Source organism: Theropithecus gelada, chromosome 2, assembly GCF_003255815.1.
Source record: "Theropithecus gelada isolate Dixy chromosome 2, Tgel_1.0, whole genome shotgun sequence".
Classification (NCBI taxonomy): Eukaryota; Metazoa; Chordata; class Mammalia; order Primates; family Cercopithecidae; genus Theropithecus; species Theropithecus gelada.
Genome location: NC_037669.1, coordinates 41,947,218 through 41,963,314, shown reverse-complemented (window position 1 = coordinate 41,963,314; position 16,097 = coordinate 41,947,218). Strand labels below are relative to the sequence as shown.

General features: G+C 39.5%; 1 protein-coding gene across 6 annotated transcripts in view; it reads right to left on the bottom strand.

Moving 5' to 3' along the window:
• Window positions 1-2,448: 2,448 nt before the first annotated feature.
• The window catches only part of CD86 (CD86 molecule), a 62,414-nt gene continuing 48,765 nt past the window's right edge, over window positions 2,449-16,097 (bottom strand). For 4 of the 6 annotated variants that reach the window (XM_025375878.1, XM_025375883.1, XM_025375881.1 and 1 more), the window contains 3 exons: window positions 14,586-14,729; window positions 5,493-5,538; window positions 2,449-4,151 (listed from right to left, as the gene is read on the bottom strand). In XM_025375878.1, coding sequence (XP_025231663.1) covers window positions 4,055-4,151; window positions 5,493-5,538; window positions 14,586-14,729 — 287 coding nt within the window. In that variant the 3' untranslated portion in view covers window positions 2,449-4,054. The remainder of the gene's footprint in view (window positions 4,152-5,492; window positions 5,539-14,585; window positions 14,730-16,097) is intronic. The other 2 variants (XM_025375877.1, XM_025375880.1) reach the window with 2 other exon arrangements.

Here is a 16,097-nt window from a genome sequence, read left to right as displayed (position 1 = left end):
GAAACATGCCTTTCCAACAGTCCTCCAAAGTCTTAACTCATTCCAGCATTAACCCAAAAGTCCAAGTCCCAAAGTCTCATCTGAGACAAGGCAAGTACCTTCTGCCTATGAGCCTGTAAAATCAAAAGAAAGTTAGTAACTTCCTATATACAATGGGCATACAGGCATTGGGTAAATACACCCATTCCAAATGGGAGAAATTCGCCAAAACAAAGGGGCTACAGGCCCCATGCAAGTCCAAAATCCAGTGGGGCAGTGAAATCTTAAAGCTCCAAAATTTTCTCCTTTGACTCCATCTCTCATATCCAGGTCATGCTGATGCAAGAAGTGGGCTCCCATGGCCTTGGGCAGCTCAGCCCCTGTGGCTTTGCAGGGTACAGCCCCCTCCTGGCTTCCTTCATGGGCTGGCATTGAGTTTTGGTGACTTTTCCAGGTGCATGGTACAAGCTGTTGGTGGACCTACAATTCTGGGGTCTGGATGATGGTGGCCCTCTTCTCATAGCTCCACTAGGCAGTGCCCCAGTGGGGACTCTGTGTGGGAGGTCCAACCCCACATTTCCTTTCTGCATTGCCCTTGCAGAGGTTCTCCATGAGAGCCCTACCACTGCAGCAAACTTTGGCCTGGACATCCAGGTGTTCCCATACATCCTCTGAAATCTATGGTGAGGTTCCCAAACCTCAATTCTTGACTTGCAGGCTCACTGTGCTGAAGCTGCCAAAATTCGGGGCTTGCACCCTCTGAAGGCATGACCTGAACTGCATCTTGGCCTCTTTTAGCCATGGCTGGGATGCAGGGCACCAAGTACCGAAACTGCACAAAGCAGCAATGCCTTGGGCCTGGCCCAGGAACCATTTTTCCCTCCTAGGCCTCTTGGCCTGTGATGAGAAGGGCTGCTGTGAAGACTTCTGACATGCCCTGGAGACATTTTCCCATTGTCTTGGCAATTAACATTTGGCTCTTTGTTACTTATGCAAATCTCTGCAGCTGGCTTGAATTTCTCTTCAGAAAATTGGTTTTCTTTTCTATCATATTGTCAGGCTCCAAAATTTTCCAAACTTCTAAACATAAGTTCCAATTCCCAACCATATTTTTGGGAATACATAAAACTGAGTGCTTTTAACAGCACAAAAGTTACATGTTGAATGCTTTGCTGCTTAGAAATTTCTTCTGCCAGATACCCTAAATCATCTCTCTCAAGTTCAAAGTTCCACAAATCTCTAGGGCAGGGACAAAATGCTACTAATGTCTTTGCTAAAACATAGCAAGAGTCACCTTTATTCCAGTTCCCAGCAAGTTCCTCTTCTCTATCTGAGACCACCTCAGCCTGTATTTCATTGTCCATATTACTATCAGCATTTCAACAAGTCTCTAGGACATTCCAAACTTTCCCACATCTTCCTGTCTTCTTCTGAGCCCTCCAAACTCTTCCAACCTCTGCCTGTTACCGAGCTCTGTCACTTACAAAGTTAACAGTGTTGGGTAAATTACTCTGACTCATCTCTGTGTTTAGATTTTCTCATCAGCATAATGGGCATAATATTCCATTACCTATGTCACAGGGTCATTGTGAGGATTAAACAGGATAATGAGTTTAAAGGTTTAGATGAGCGACTGGTATATGGTAAATGTGAAATAACGTTAGCTAGTACTATTCTGCCTAATGACCTCTTTCAACCTCCTTTTTCTTTCCCCTAGTCTTAGAATACAGTAGTTTAGTGAATTTAATATACAAAGGAGGGATGTTCTCACCATAGGGCATGTTAATATTTCATTCAATCTTTAAACAGATATGTTTTGAGAGAAGAAAAAAGAATTCTGAAAAGAATACATGATAGCAGAAATAAAAATACAACAGAAGTTAGAAGATGAAGTTGAGGAAATCTTTAAGAAATAGAACAAAAGACAAAAAGATGGACAATAGGATAGACAACTATCTTAGGTACCTGGGATCCATTGGTGAGAAATTAAACACATTCCTGCCCTCACAGAGTCTAGGTCATTTTCTTTTGTCCAGAATTTTCCTGGCTCCTCTCACATGCTGTATGTATATATGCACTTATTTTATAATCATGGTGTTTTCAAGGAATATTTTTATGTTAAACTTTTGTTTAATGTACATATAAGCATATAATTTAAAAGTTACACATTACAGGTTACAAACTCAAAAGTAAGCTTCCCTTCCTTATTCCAGATTTCTTAGTTGTCCTCAAAAACAACCATTCTTACTTGATTTTTTTCTGACTCATTACTGAGATAAACATATAGAAGTATACAAGCCTCCTTTCTCAAATAATGGTAGTGGAAAGAGAGGAGAAGATATAGCATGCGTCAGAGGCTTCTAGCCATACAGATGTAAAGAGAAAGGAAGTACATTCAGAGGAAGAGTGGGGAATATCAGACCACAAGGGTTGAGTAGTACTCTTGAAGCCAAAGCAGAAAATGTAGACTTTTAAATGAATGTAACAAGCATTTATTAAAAACTGTGCTGCACAAAACATGTTGGAAATTAGCCAGGTGCTAGGAATCTAATCAAGGCAGGGGCAGGGTACACACATGGGAATATTACATGGACAAGCTTATCTAGCATGGCAGCCTACAACCCTTGAAGGTTGTTTACATAAAACAAAGGAACATTTTTTGTGGCTCGGGCCCCCCCAGAGTTCTCTTTAGGTTTGGACAGAGACTGCCGCATCCCTTACTGATCCCACCTTAGAGCCAGGTTTCCAAAGTCGTTTCTCCCTGTATATCCGTCTCTGTATGCAGTTTTCCTCTGGTTGCCTTGAGCAAAAACAATCATCCAACTCAAATTTGCTAGCTCTGTGCTGGGCCAGCCCATGTTCCTGTAGGACATCTGTAGGCTAAGTAAGCCCCTGGGTGATCTCCATCTTGGTCTTCCTAATTCCATTGCAGCTCTTCCTCTCTCAGCCAGGAGTGGAAAGTCCTAAGCCTCCTTCCATTCATCCCATTATCAAGATGATGGCTCTCCCTCCGCAGCTCTGCTTCCAGGAAGATGACATCCCAATAACTTGGGTATCACCAAAACCCCTCCCTGAATACCAGGGAAACTGCTGTCTATCTTAAGTCCATTTGGACAGACTGTTCATCTGTTGCTTGTTTCAAGACTTGTTGATGGGGTGGACAGACCAGACATTTCATGTATTTCTGTGGATCAAGATCTCACTTTTTTTCTCTCTCTCTTTTGAGTATTGTGATCTGTTTTGGTTCTTTCACAGCTTCCCCAGGCCATCTCACTGGTCAGTTCTTCAAGAGAAACAGGGTTCACAAGCTCCAGCACTTCCCTGTTTATTCAGTTCTCTCCACTAGGGCTTGTTGGGCAGGGCAAACCTCCTCAGTATTAGCCAACAGCCCAGATAGAAGTGGCTCCAGGTTCTGTCTCTGCCTCTTCTAATTTCCCCAAATTTAGATTGGTCTGCTTATTGTTGCCTGTACCCTAGGCCACCATTTTCCTTACTGACCCTGACAGAGGGATGAGAACTCCTTAGCAGGGGTAGACTTTTCTCTAGAGCATAGTAATCACACTATTACAGTACATAGATCTCCATGTTTCAAAATATTAACAACATAAGGTCTTAAATACATAACTCCCACCAAGACTGAGGAGGTAGTTGTTTAGTCACAGGTACACAAGATTCAGTGGGGCACCAGCTTAGAAATCTGGGCAGATAAAAGGCAGTTTTCCAGAAATTGAGAGTTCTATTTAAAAAAATACAATCTATGAAATTAAGAGAAGAATCTGATCTGGAGGAGGTATTGGTCCTAAATTTTATTTCCGGGTCATGAACCATTCAGCTGGGCTTGGCCCATAAGTGTGCTCTGAAGTGAAAAGAAGCAATAAGAGAATTAGTCTGTTCTTGGCATACTGAGCAGAGCTGGAGTTACAGAGAGGCTATTCCACTTAGGGGGAGTCCTGGAGCCCCCTTATTACTGATGGTAATGTCTTTTTGCCTTCTGGAAGAAATAAAAAAGGTTGCCCAGAAACTTACAAAGGAAAGGGTAGAAAGAATGAATACTTGTATGGGCTTTACTCTTTAATTAAAAATGCGTATCACTTTTGTCGCATGAAGGTGTCTTCAAACTTTTAAAAACACATTGGGCTTCATCAGATCTTTCAGGTACATTAATTTTTTCTCTGGAAAAAATAGAAGAAAAGATTAGGTGATATTTCACAGTTGAGCTACTTTCTTTTTCTAGATTTCAATGATAGGGCACAATAGAGGTTGCCATTGGAACAGCAATGAGGAGAAACGAACTATTGAAGAGAAAGGTGGAGAAGGCAAGAGAAAAGAACCATGGTCTACACTGTTGTCTATGCATCAACAACTACTGTTTATTTCTGCCTGGCCCTTCCCATGCCCTCTGCTGATTCTCTGCTGCCTGCCCTCTTCAGGCTCTTCCAGACCATTTCTGAAACTGAATCTGACAGGGTAGGCAGGATTTCAGCACCCTTTCTCATTGTCCAAGGGTGCCCGGAATTATTAGTCTTGTTGCTAGAATCACAGTGGCTGGTATATCTGGATTAGTGCTGGGCTCTCTTGGTTGTCTGTGCACCCTGGGGGTTATGACCCTGTCTCCGAAACCAGGCTTGCGACTGAGGGTTGCTTTGATCCTATGGGTATGCAGTCAGAGTCTTAATATTCCTGAGAGCTTAATTTCTCAGGAGGGTTAGAGTTACAGACTATCTTTCACATTGTGAAAGGACTGATCACCAAGAACTTTTATGTATTCATCATGCATCAATCATTCTTTCAATAAGCATTTATTGAGAACCTGCTATATGCCAGGCACCATGCTAAGTGCTAGCAGCACAATGATAAGCTTAACTGGTATGGTCTCTGCTCTTCATAGAATTTAGTTTAGTCTAGTTTATAGAGTTTAATAAGATAATTACACAAATATGTAAGCATAATCTGGTGTTATTAAGAAAAAGCCAAGGGATCCACATGACACTGTAACAAGTGGACATTTTCTAGTTTGGGAAACGGTTTTTAAGAAAGTGCTGCTTGAGGCAAGATCTGAAGAATGAGGTAAAGAAGTAGCAGACGAACATCTAAACAGGGTCATAGCAAATACTAAGATGCTCAGGCTGAAGCAAACATGTTATCATTCCCCACTTCTTCATTTTTTCATTCCATGCATGTAGGATGCCCACTAATCTAGGCACTGTGCTAGGTACTGGGGTTACTGTGGCAGACAAGATGCAGCCCAGGTTCACCACCTCTGAAATCTTTGGTATTGACTTTTGCTTGACCATGACGGAGCTTGTCATGCTTTCTGGGCATTGTGCATTGGATACCTTGACATCCATTAACAGGTTATTTTCTTCTAGGTCTTAACTAGTCTTATTTTCCTCTCCCTCTCTATTAGTTCAGGTTTGTTGAGGTCTCAACATGCCTTAGGCATAAGCCTATTCAAATAACAGGCACTCTGGGGATTATACCTCTCTCATCAATGTCTCAGGGTCAGGATTTACCTTTTTTTGGTCTGTTCACTCTCTTCCCTCTCCATTGTGTTGGTTCCTGAAAGACACCAAGACCAATCTTCAAAAATGTATTCCTCATAGATACCAAAAGAAGGAAAGTTTGAAAAGGCTTCAAAGTTCTGGGACTCAGAGAGAAATTGTTGTGACTTTTTATATGGAAGAGACAGTTACTTAAATGATGCAATTTCAGGGGCATTGGGAAGAAGTTTCTTGCATTCAAAAAGTATATGCCTTCCCTTGCTCACTGTACCTTAAATTGTAACACTGGAAATATATTTTTCGCTTATAGCTCTATCCTGGCTAACCAAAAAATACCATTGGGAGGGGTAATATATTTAGTTTTAGCAATCATTTTGCGATTGGAAGAGTTTCTAATCCTTTTCTGAAAGCAAGGTTTAGAAGGAGGAGGAAAAGAAGTCTTGAAGATGTTGTTGCCTAAATGGACTAGCCAGATGGTGCTAAGAATATTATACAATGTTGCACGGACAAGCCCAAGTGGGAAATTTCTAGCCAGCTAGACCTCACAAAGCCTGAGTTGCTATTGATAGGGACTTGATACTGACACAACTTGGGATGTAAACTTCTCTAGGCTGACTGTTGTGATGATGCTATTGTCCCACTTAAAGCCCAACAGGTTGCTAACCTGAGTGTCCATGGAGGTATTTATAGACCACAAGAATCCACTCAACAATACCTCTGTTGGTTTTATGATTCTGTCTTTACTAAATAGAGTATTCTTGAACACTTCCTGTCATTGGAAGTTCTCTTTTATGTGTGCATGTGTGTATTTAAAAACAATCAGCTTTTATGAGGCCATAATGTCAGAAGAATGATATAATGGACTTTGGGTACTCGGGAGGAAGAGTGAGAGGTGGATCAGGGATAAAAGACTACACACTGGGTACAGTGGACATTGCTCGGTTGACAGGTGCATCAAAATCTCAGAAATCACCACTAAAGGACTTATCCATGTAACGAAAACCCACCTGTTCCCCAAAAACTATTGAAATAAAAATAAAAGATAAAAACAATCTGCTTTATGGAGGTATAATTAATAAATAATAAAACCCAATCATTTCCAATCATTTTCAGTATAGAGTTTGGTGATTTTAACGAATATATATAGTCACGTAACCACCACCAACATTGTAACCACAATCAAGATCGAGAACATTTCCATAAGCCAAAATAGTTCCCTTCTACTCCTTTTTAGCTGATTCCTTTCCCCCATCCCATGGATAACCATGAGTCTACCTACAATAGTTTTGCTTTTTCTCGAATTTCATATAAATGAAATTGTATAATGTGTATTCTTCTTGTGCCTGGATTGTTTCACTTAGCATAATGCTTCTGAAATGTATCTATGTTCTTGTGTATTGTTAGTAGTTCATTCCTTTCTATAGCTTTGCAGTATTTCAGTGTATAAATATACCACCATTTGTTTATGCATTCACCAACTGATGTAAATTTAGGATGCCAGGTTTGGTATTATGAAGAAAGCTGCTATGAACATTTGTGTATGAGTTTTTATATATTTTTAAAATTTCTGTTTGGTAAAAGTCTAGGATTTTGGGTTGTATAGCAGTACATGAGAGTTTCAGTTGCTTCATATCTTCTCCAACACTTGATGTTTATCAGACCATTCTAGAGGGTGTGCAGTGCTATCTTATTATAGTTTTAATTTGTACTTCCCTGATGACTAATGATGTTGTGACTGTGCTCATCAGCCATTTGTATATCTTCTTCTGTTATGTATCTGTTCAAGTCTCTCATTTCCTGCCTTTTATTAAATGGATTGTCTTACTAATGAGTAGCAATATGTAATTACATATTCTGCATACAAGTCCTTTATCAGATACATATTTTGCAAACAAACATTTTCTCCCTATCTGTGGTTTGACTTTTCCTTTTTTTTTTTTTTTTCTTGGTTGAGACGGAGTCTCGCTCTTTCGCCCAGGCCGGACTGCAGTGGCGCTATCTCGGCTCACTGCGAGCTTCGCCTCCTGGGTTCATGCCATTCTCCTGCCTCAGCCTCCCGAGTAACTGGGACTACAGGTGCCCGCCACCGTGCCCAGCTAATTTTTTGTATTTTTAGTAGAGATGGGGTTTCACCGTGTTAGCCAGGATTATCTCGATCTCCTGACCTCGTGATCTGCCCGCCTCGGCCTCCCAAAGTGCTGGGATTACAGGCGTGAGCCACCGCACCCAGTGACTTTTCCTTTTTTAAACAAAGTCAAAAAACAGAAGTTTTCAATGTTGATGACATCCATTTTATCTGTTTATGATATGGTTTTTGCTTTCTGTGTCTTATCTAAGAAGACTTGCCTAACTTAAAGTCACAAAGATTTTCTCCTCTGTTTTCTTTCAGAAGTCTTTTCATTTTAATTCTTAATATTTAAGTTACTTTGTGTGTGTCTAGGTTCATACTTTTTCCTTGTGGATATCTAATTGTCCCAACACTATTTGTTGAAAAGACTATCTGCGTGGAATTACCTTGGTACCTTTGTCAACAGGGTGAATCTATTTTTGACTGTCTATTTTGTTCCATTGACTGATATGTCTGTCCTTTTACCAATATCACACTGTCTTAATTACTATTACTATATAGTAAATATTGAAATTAGGTAGGTTAAATCCACCTTTTTTTTTTTTTTTCTTTTTTTTTGAGACGGAGTTTTGCTTTTGTTGCCCAGGCTGGAGTGCAGTGGCGCGATCTCAGCTCACAGCAACCTCTGCCTCCTGGGTTCAAGCCGTTCTCCTGCTCAGCCTCCGGAGTAGCTGGGATTACAGGCATGCGCCACCACGCCCAGCTGATTTTGTATTTTTAACCTTTGTTCTTATTTTTCAGAATTGTTTTGGCAATTGTAGGTTCTTTGCATTTCCCTATAACTTTTAGAGTAAGATTTTTAATATCTATTAAAGAGCTTATGAGGATTTTGATTGTGATTACATTTAATCCATAGATCAACTTGGAGAGAACTGATATCTTAACAAGATCTAGTCTTCTGATTCATAAACATGGCCTATGTCTCCATTTATTTTGGTTTACTTTAATTTCTTCAGTAGTAATATTGTATAGTTTTCAGTATATAGGCCTTGTATTTGTTTTGTTAAATTTATTTCCAAGTTTTTAATATTATTTGATGCTACTGTAAATGCTATTTTTTCAATGTACAATTGCTTGTTGTTAGTATATAGAAATAATTGATTTTGTGTATTGACTTTGTATCCTGTGCCTCTGCTACACTCACTTATCAGTTTTAATAGGTTTTTGATAGCTTCCTCAGGATTTTCTACAAGCATGATCACTATCTGTGTAAAAAGACCATTTTACTTCCTTTCCAATCTGTGTGTCTTTTCTTTCTTTTTCTAGTCTTGTTTCTCTGGCTACGACCTCCAGGACAATGTTGAACAAAAGTAGAGAGAGTGGACATCTTTCCCTTATTCCCCATCTTAGGGTAAAAGCAATCAATCTGTTATCATGAAATATTATGTTAACAGAAGAATTTTTGGTAGATGTCCTTTGTCAGGTTGAGGAAGTCATCTTGCATTCCTATTTTTATGAGAGTTTTTCTTTCCATTTAAAACTGTGAATGGGTATTAATTTTGTCAAAAGCTTTTCCTGTATCCATTGACATGATCATATGTTTTTTCTTTTTAGTTTATTTATGTAGTAAAGGTTATTGCCTGATTTTTGAATGTTGAGCTTACCTGTGTTTCTTGAATAAACCCCACTTGATCATGATGTATTATACTTTTAACATGCTACTAGATTTTAGTTGCTAATTTTGTTAAGCATTTCACAAGAGATGTGTGTAGTTTTCTTTTCTTGCAATGTCTTTCCTAGTTCAGTATCAGGGCTCCCCTGCCTTCAGAGCAGCCTGGACACTGGCTCCAGGCAGTAAACTGGAGCAATCATAGGGCTTATCTCATTTTTTCTTTCCTTCACTCAGGGACTACAGTTTTCTGCTCTCTGTCGTCTGATTTCTGAAAATAGTTGTTTCATATATTTTGTCTGCTTTCTAGTTTTTTATGGAAAGAGGGCAATACTTATAGCAGTTAATCTTTTGTTGGAGGAAGCAGAAGTCTATTTATTCTATAAAATTTTAAAGACTATTTATTTATTTATTTATATTTTTTAAGACGGAATCTGGTTCTTCTGTCACCCCGGCTGGAGTGCAGTGGTGCGATCTTGGCTCACTGCAACCTCTGCCTCCCAGGTTCAAGCAATTCTCCTGTCTCAGCCTCCCAAGTAGCTGAGATTACAGGTGGCCACCACCACACCCAGCTAATTTTTGTATGCTTAGTAGAGATGGGGTTTCACCATGTTTTGCCAGGCAGGTCTCGAACTCCTGACCTAAGGTGATCTGCCTGCCTCGGCCTCCGAAAGTGCCAGGATTACAGGTGTGAGCCATCACTCCTGGCCTAAAAGACCTTTTAATTGTTAGAAAAGTCTCTCTTAATTCCTTACACCCTCTCATAACCTTCATTCGTTGAGATATCCTTCAGAGTCATACCATTAAGTTCAATCTTTGCATCCTATGGCAGCTCTTCAGATATTTGAAGACAGCATCTCTGTTCTCTCTAGGCCTTCTTTCAGGTGAAGCATCCTCAGTTACTTGAGCTATTTCTTATTTGACTGAGCTCCCAGATGCTTTATAAATCTGGCTGTGTTTTACTTTTGTAAAGTTTCTTCTTAAAAATAATGGTGTTTATAAGGACATGAATAGACAATTCTCAAAAGAAAATATACAAATGGCCAACAAACATGAAGAAAAGTTCAATATCACTAACTATCAGGGAAATGCAAATTAAAACTACCATGAGATACCACCTTACTCCTGCAAGAATGGCCATTATTAAAAAATAAAAAATAATAGATGTTGGTGTGGATATGGTGAAAAGGGAACATGTTTACACTGCTGGTAGGAATGTAAACTAGTACAAAAACTACGGAAAACGGTGTGGAGATTCCTTAAAGAACTAAAAGTAGAACTCTACTATTTGATTCAGCAATCCTACTACTGGGTATCTACCCAAAGGAAAAGAATTCATTATATGAAAAAGACACATGCACATGCATGTTTATGGCAGCACAATTTGCAATTCCAAAAATAAGGAACCAACCTAAATGTCCATCAACCAATGAGTGGATAAAGAAAATGTGGCATATATAACTCATGGAATATTACTCAGCCATAAAAACAAAACAAAACAAAACAAAATAATGGCATTTGCAGCAACTTGGATGGAACCAGAGACCATTATTCTAAGTGAAGTAACTCAAGAATGGAAAAGCAAACATTGTATGTTTTCACTTGTAAGTGGGAGCTAAGTTATGAGGATGCAAAGACATAAGAATAATATAATGGACTTTGGGGACTCAGAGGAAAGAGAGGGAGGGGTGAGGGATAAAAAACTACACACTGGTGCAGTGTACACTGCTCGGGTGATGGGTGGCACCAAAATCTCAGAAATCACCACTAAATAACTTAACCATGTAACCAAAAATCACTTAGTTTAGTTCAATAGTTCCCAAAAAACTGTTGAAATAAAAATGTTGAAAAATAATCTTATTATAAATGTAAAAAAATGGTACTTATAGTTGAATACAGTGTTTCAGATGTCTTCAGACTAACACAAAATAAATTATCCTTTTATACCCATGACAAAATAGTCATCATATCAAAAAAAGCCACTATCAAAAAAATGAAAGCAGATAATTAAAAGGTAGATTCTAAACTTTTAAATTTGATTACAAATTTAGCATTTTGAAGGGAAAATGTGATGATATCACTAACTTTCAGTTTTTAAGCCTGTGAATATTTCTGTTTAAATGTTGGTTAAAAACGGATCAAGACGATCCTAGCCAACATGGTGAAACCCCGTCTCTACTAAAAATGCAAAAATTAGCTGGGTGTGGTGGCACACACCTGTAGTCCCAGCTACTTGGGAGGCTGAGGCAGGAGAATCGCTTGAACCTGGGAGGCAGAGGCTGCAGTGAGCTGAGATTGTGCCACTGCACTCTAGCCTGGTGACAGAATGAGGCTCTGTCTCACAAAAAAATGAATAAATAATAATAATAATAATTTGTTTTGAAAAAGACACTGTACCTTTAAGAAATCATTCCTGAAAGAGCTGAGACTCCTAGGTTTGTTCTAGGGAGGCAAGTTGTAAAAACTGTTGCTAGGGCATTATATACAGATTTCAGTCACATAAGACCCAAATGAGGAAGCAAAATTTCAGGGTTTGATCAAATAGACTTCTGCTTCCTCCAACAAAAGATTAACTGCTATAGGAATTGCCCTCTTTCCATAAACAACTAGAAAGCAGACAAAATATATGAAACAACTGTTTTCAGAAACAGTTCATTTTTGTCTTTCTCCCAATGGGTAAGCTGATAGGGTGATTTCTGTTTCGGAAAAGACAGTAATTCATAGTTACAAATTCTCATGCCTTATCTGCCCTATTTGACAAAACAAAAAAAGAGAAAAGAGGTTGGAAACTGGCTAGAATAACTATGGCATTTCCCTTTTATTCATTTAAACAGCCTAAACAGGGTAAATATGTACAGTTGAGGCATAGAAAATCTATAATGAGAAAACATTGGACAGGACTTTTGGTGCCAAGTTAGTTTGAGGGCTGTCTCCTCCGAGAAAGGGATTAACACTGGAGTAGGAGGAAGCTCCACTTTTGGAGAAATTCCTACCAGTTATCAGTAAGCTTGTGTCTCTGTGGAGGGATCTGCTGTTTCCACATTGGTCTCTTGGCAGAATTCAGCTCCTTATAATTGCAGAACTGAGATCCTAATTTCCTTAATGGCTGGCTGTCAACTGAGAGCCACTTCCAGCTTCTAGAAGCTACCTACATTCCTTGGGTCATGGCTTCCTCCTAGAAATGCTGGGTTGAGCTAGAAATGCTGGGTTGAGCTTCTCAAGCTTCAGATCTCTCCTCCTTTTTCCAGTTCATTTCTCTATCCCATTTAGGAAAGATTCTCTGACTCATGTGATTACATTGGGCCCACCTGGATAATCCAGGCTAATCTCACCATCTCAAGCTTGGTGCCTTAATCACCTGTGTGAAGTTCCTTTGCCCTGTAAGATAACATATTACAGGTTCTGGAGTATAGGAGATGGACATCTTATGGGGGGCATTATTTTGCCTATCACATAGCCAATGCCAAGAGTACCCACAAAGCAAGGGTAGATATTGCTGAAGTTACAGAATCCAAATTTACAAATATCTCATATCTATAATGGCATAGTTATACCTGTTGCATCTCCCTCCCTACAGTGATAGCAAGGCTTCTCTCTTTGATCAAACTCACTGGCATGGATGACTGTCTGAACAAATAACTTTTTCTTACCAATATTCTTCATTACATTCTTGGGGGTCATATATGTGCCACTCAGCCCAATCTGACCATCTCATCTGTACCCAAAGAGCTTGTTTAACCACCTTCTAACTTCTTTCATGTGAACACACATATCTTCTTTATCTCCCCTATCTACTCTCCTGATTTTTTTCTCATTGCCTCATGGGGGAAGAAACATCCTTAATCTTTTTCTCTATCCCTTCTTTGTTTCATTTGTAAGCTGATCATTGTAATGTGAAGAAAAATTTAGGAAACAGCTTACTCCCAAGATGTAAGTCACTTCTTCATATTTGACTAATTCTAAATGGCAATGAGATTGAAAGAAAGTGAAGCTCAAAACTCTCACCTTGAAAAGTCAAAGCCTGGACAAGCATGATATGTCTTTACATCTGTGCTATGAATTTTATACTTTTATATCATAGAAATCTCTCAGCACACTCCATACATTGGCAGTTTGAATGGCTCTGCCACATGCTTTGTATTAATTTATTTAAATTTGATCATTGCTCCCCAATTTCTTATTTTTAAAGTACAGCAGGATGCAATGAATGACTGCTAATGTCATCCATCTATTTTCTAGATAGATTTTAAAATCAGTATACTGAAAAACAAGATGCTGGCCAGAGGCAATACTCATCTTGTGCTTTCTACCATAAGTCAGTAAGAAGGTTACCTTAATTATTAGCACCAAACTAATTACTACTGGAGGCAATTACTGAGATAAAGTCCAATCTTATCTTCGAACCAGCCCAAACTACAAAAAGGCATGGCATTATTACAAAGTTAGGGACCATTTTGTCCTCATTAAACATTTTTATAACAGAAGTCAGTGGGGAGGATGTTTATAATAACAAAACTATTGGACTAACTCAAGTGTCCAAAAAATGAGGTTGGTTAAATAAATAAATTAAGGTGTATCCACATAAGGGAATATCTTGCAGCAGTTTAAAATGATGCTGTAGAATGATATTTATGGCATTGAAAATTGTCTTGCTACATTTAGTATAACAAAGTTAGAACACAGTACATATATTATCCAAATTGTGAAAAATAACCCTTATGATAATCCTAATTATGGAAAACAACATAGATTGATACATAGAAAAATCTTAAAGATAGGCACCAAAAATGTTTGTGTAATCATTTTTTCTTACTACTGGAATTATAGATGATTTTATTTTTGGTATATATGATAATGGATATGTATTACTTAGAAATTAGTAAAAGTTAATATTGTTTGTTACAGGTCAATGGGCAATAATTCATCTAACTTATTTAATAAGAAACCTAGATTTTTTTAGAGACGAGAAGCTGATTCTTGTGGTCATTTAGCAAATATCCCTGCTTGAACACAACCAGGTCCATAACCTTTAACATTTAAGAGTGGTTTCACCATTTTACTTTATGTATATGTCACAGTAACCTCAGGAAGTGAGGTAGATAAAGTAAGTAATCAGTTTTCCCTGGAAATCAGAAGTACATTTGTAAACCTGAGGTTAGAAGTGTTGCCTTTCTTTGAAGTCCAAGAGCAACATTATCAGCTGCTGCCAGTTTGTATAGGCTCAAAACTCCAAGGGAAAACCTTTTTTCCCAACAACTTCCTGACTTTTTGCCAGTCTAGGCTCAGACAACAAGCTCCAGAAGGCAGCCAGCCGATTGGGAAGTAGGTGCAAAGTGGCAGTCTGTGGGGAGGACAAGGACTGACTCACCACATTTATAAGAGTTGCGAGGCTGCTTCTTCTTCTTCCATTTCCATAGAATTAGACAGAAAGCCATCACACATATAATAACTGTTGGAAGTACAGCTGTAATCCAAGGGATGTGGTCTGGGGGAGGCTGAGGGTCCTCAAGCTCTACAAATGACCACAAATTTTCAATCAGCCAGGAGAGTCATTTACAAAGGGTTTCTGCTAGCTGCTCTTCTCTTTGTTTACCTGCCAGGCTCTCCCTAGGGCTCTAAGGCCAGAGAAGCCTGAAATCCACAATAGGAGGCCATAGAAAGTCCCAGTCTCAGGGCCTCAGCAGGGACCTAAGAATCAAGCCCATGCCTCTGGCCAAATGCCTGGACTGAGTGTCCTGCCTTCCTGGAGGTGGGGATAACACCGACCATGATCAGGAAGAAGAGGGTCAGCCTGGCCCATGATCCTGGAATCTGGGTGAGGTGTGTGTGCTGAGGCTCTGCATGTGCAGTCATTTGTGCCGTGCCTGCTACCCCACCCACCTCTGCAGTCAGTTCTCAGGCCCTGAAGTTCCTCTTGTGATGATGATTCTGTCCACTATAATCTCCAGACACCTCTCACTTGGACAAATGGAACAGCCTCCACACAGGCCCCTACCTCTAGTTTTCCTTTGCTTGTTTGTTTAGTTTTTTCCTGCTGAGATCACAGCAGGTTTCCTCTGTATGGCTTTCAGCATATCTCATCTACTAAAAATCCTTTGATGTTTCTTCATGCCTTGAGGAAACTTCACACCTTCAGGGCCTACTTCCTTACATGAGAACTCCTAAGTTTCTGGGGAGTTGGAAAACAGGCTTTGTGGGGAAAACTTAGAACTGAGTCGCCCACTTTAAAGATATTTTTGGGAACAGTTCTGGTAGCTAATTCCAAATTTCAGGAAAACTAGGACCAGCTAATCTATTAGCTTAGCTATAATTTGTGGACACATGCCCTGTTTCTGAGATGTTAAGGAGTTGTTGACATTGGAGGCCATATTTAACCCCTTTTGAGTCTGTCTCAGTCTATCCCACTTGAGCCAGTTTGGCACTCCCAGTAAAGGGGGTGTGGGATTATACTTACTAACTTGGAGGCTGCTACCTTTTAATATGCAAAAAAGGTCCCTTGATTCAGGGTCTAACCTATCTCTGATCAAGTGATAGAATGGGAAACCCAGACAGGCAAGCCCCATCTTCCTGAGGCAGCTAGAGCTGAAACATTTATGAAGATGGGGGTACCTGTGGAAGTTTTGGCAGAACAGTAGTTGAGAAGCAGCAGGAAGGTAAGCCATGATGAGGTTATATTGGTGGCAAGTCCCTGTTAATTTGTAGACTATGGGAGCCATAACAGAGGGCTCTGGGGCATGTCATATATAGTGATGTTGGTGGCCACAAGATAGCCACCAGTCAAACTAATTACGCTTTGAAGGAGGTACTGAACTCCAGGCATAGCTTGGAGAGGCTTCTATCTGGCCAAGAGAGGATACAGGAGAAGCAACTGGGACAGGAT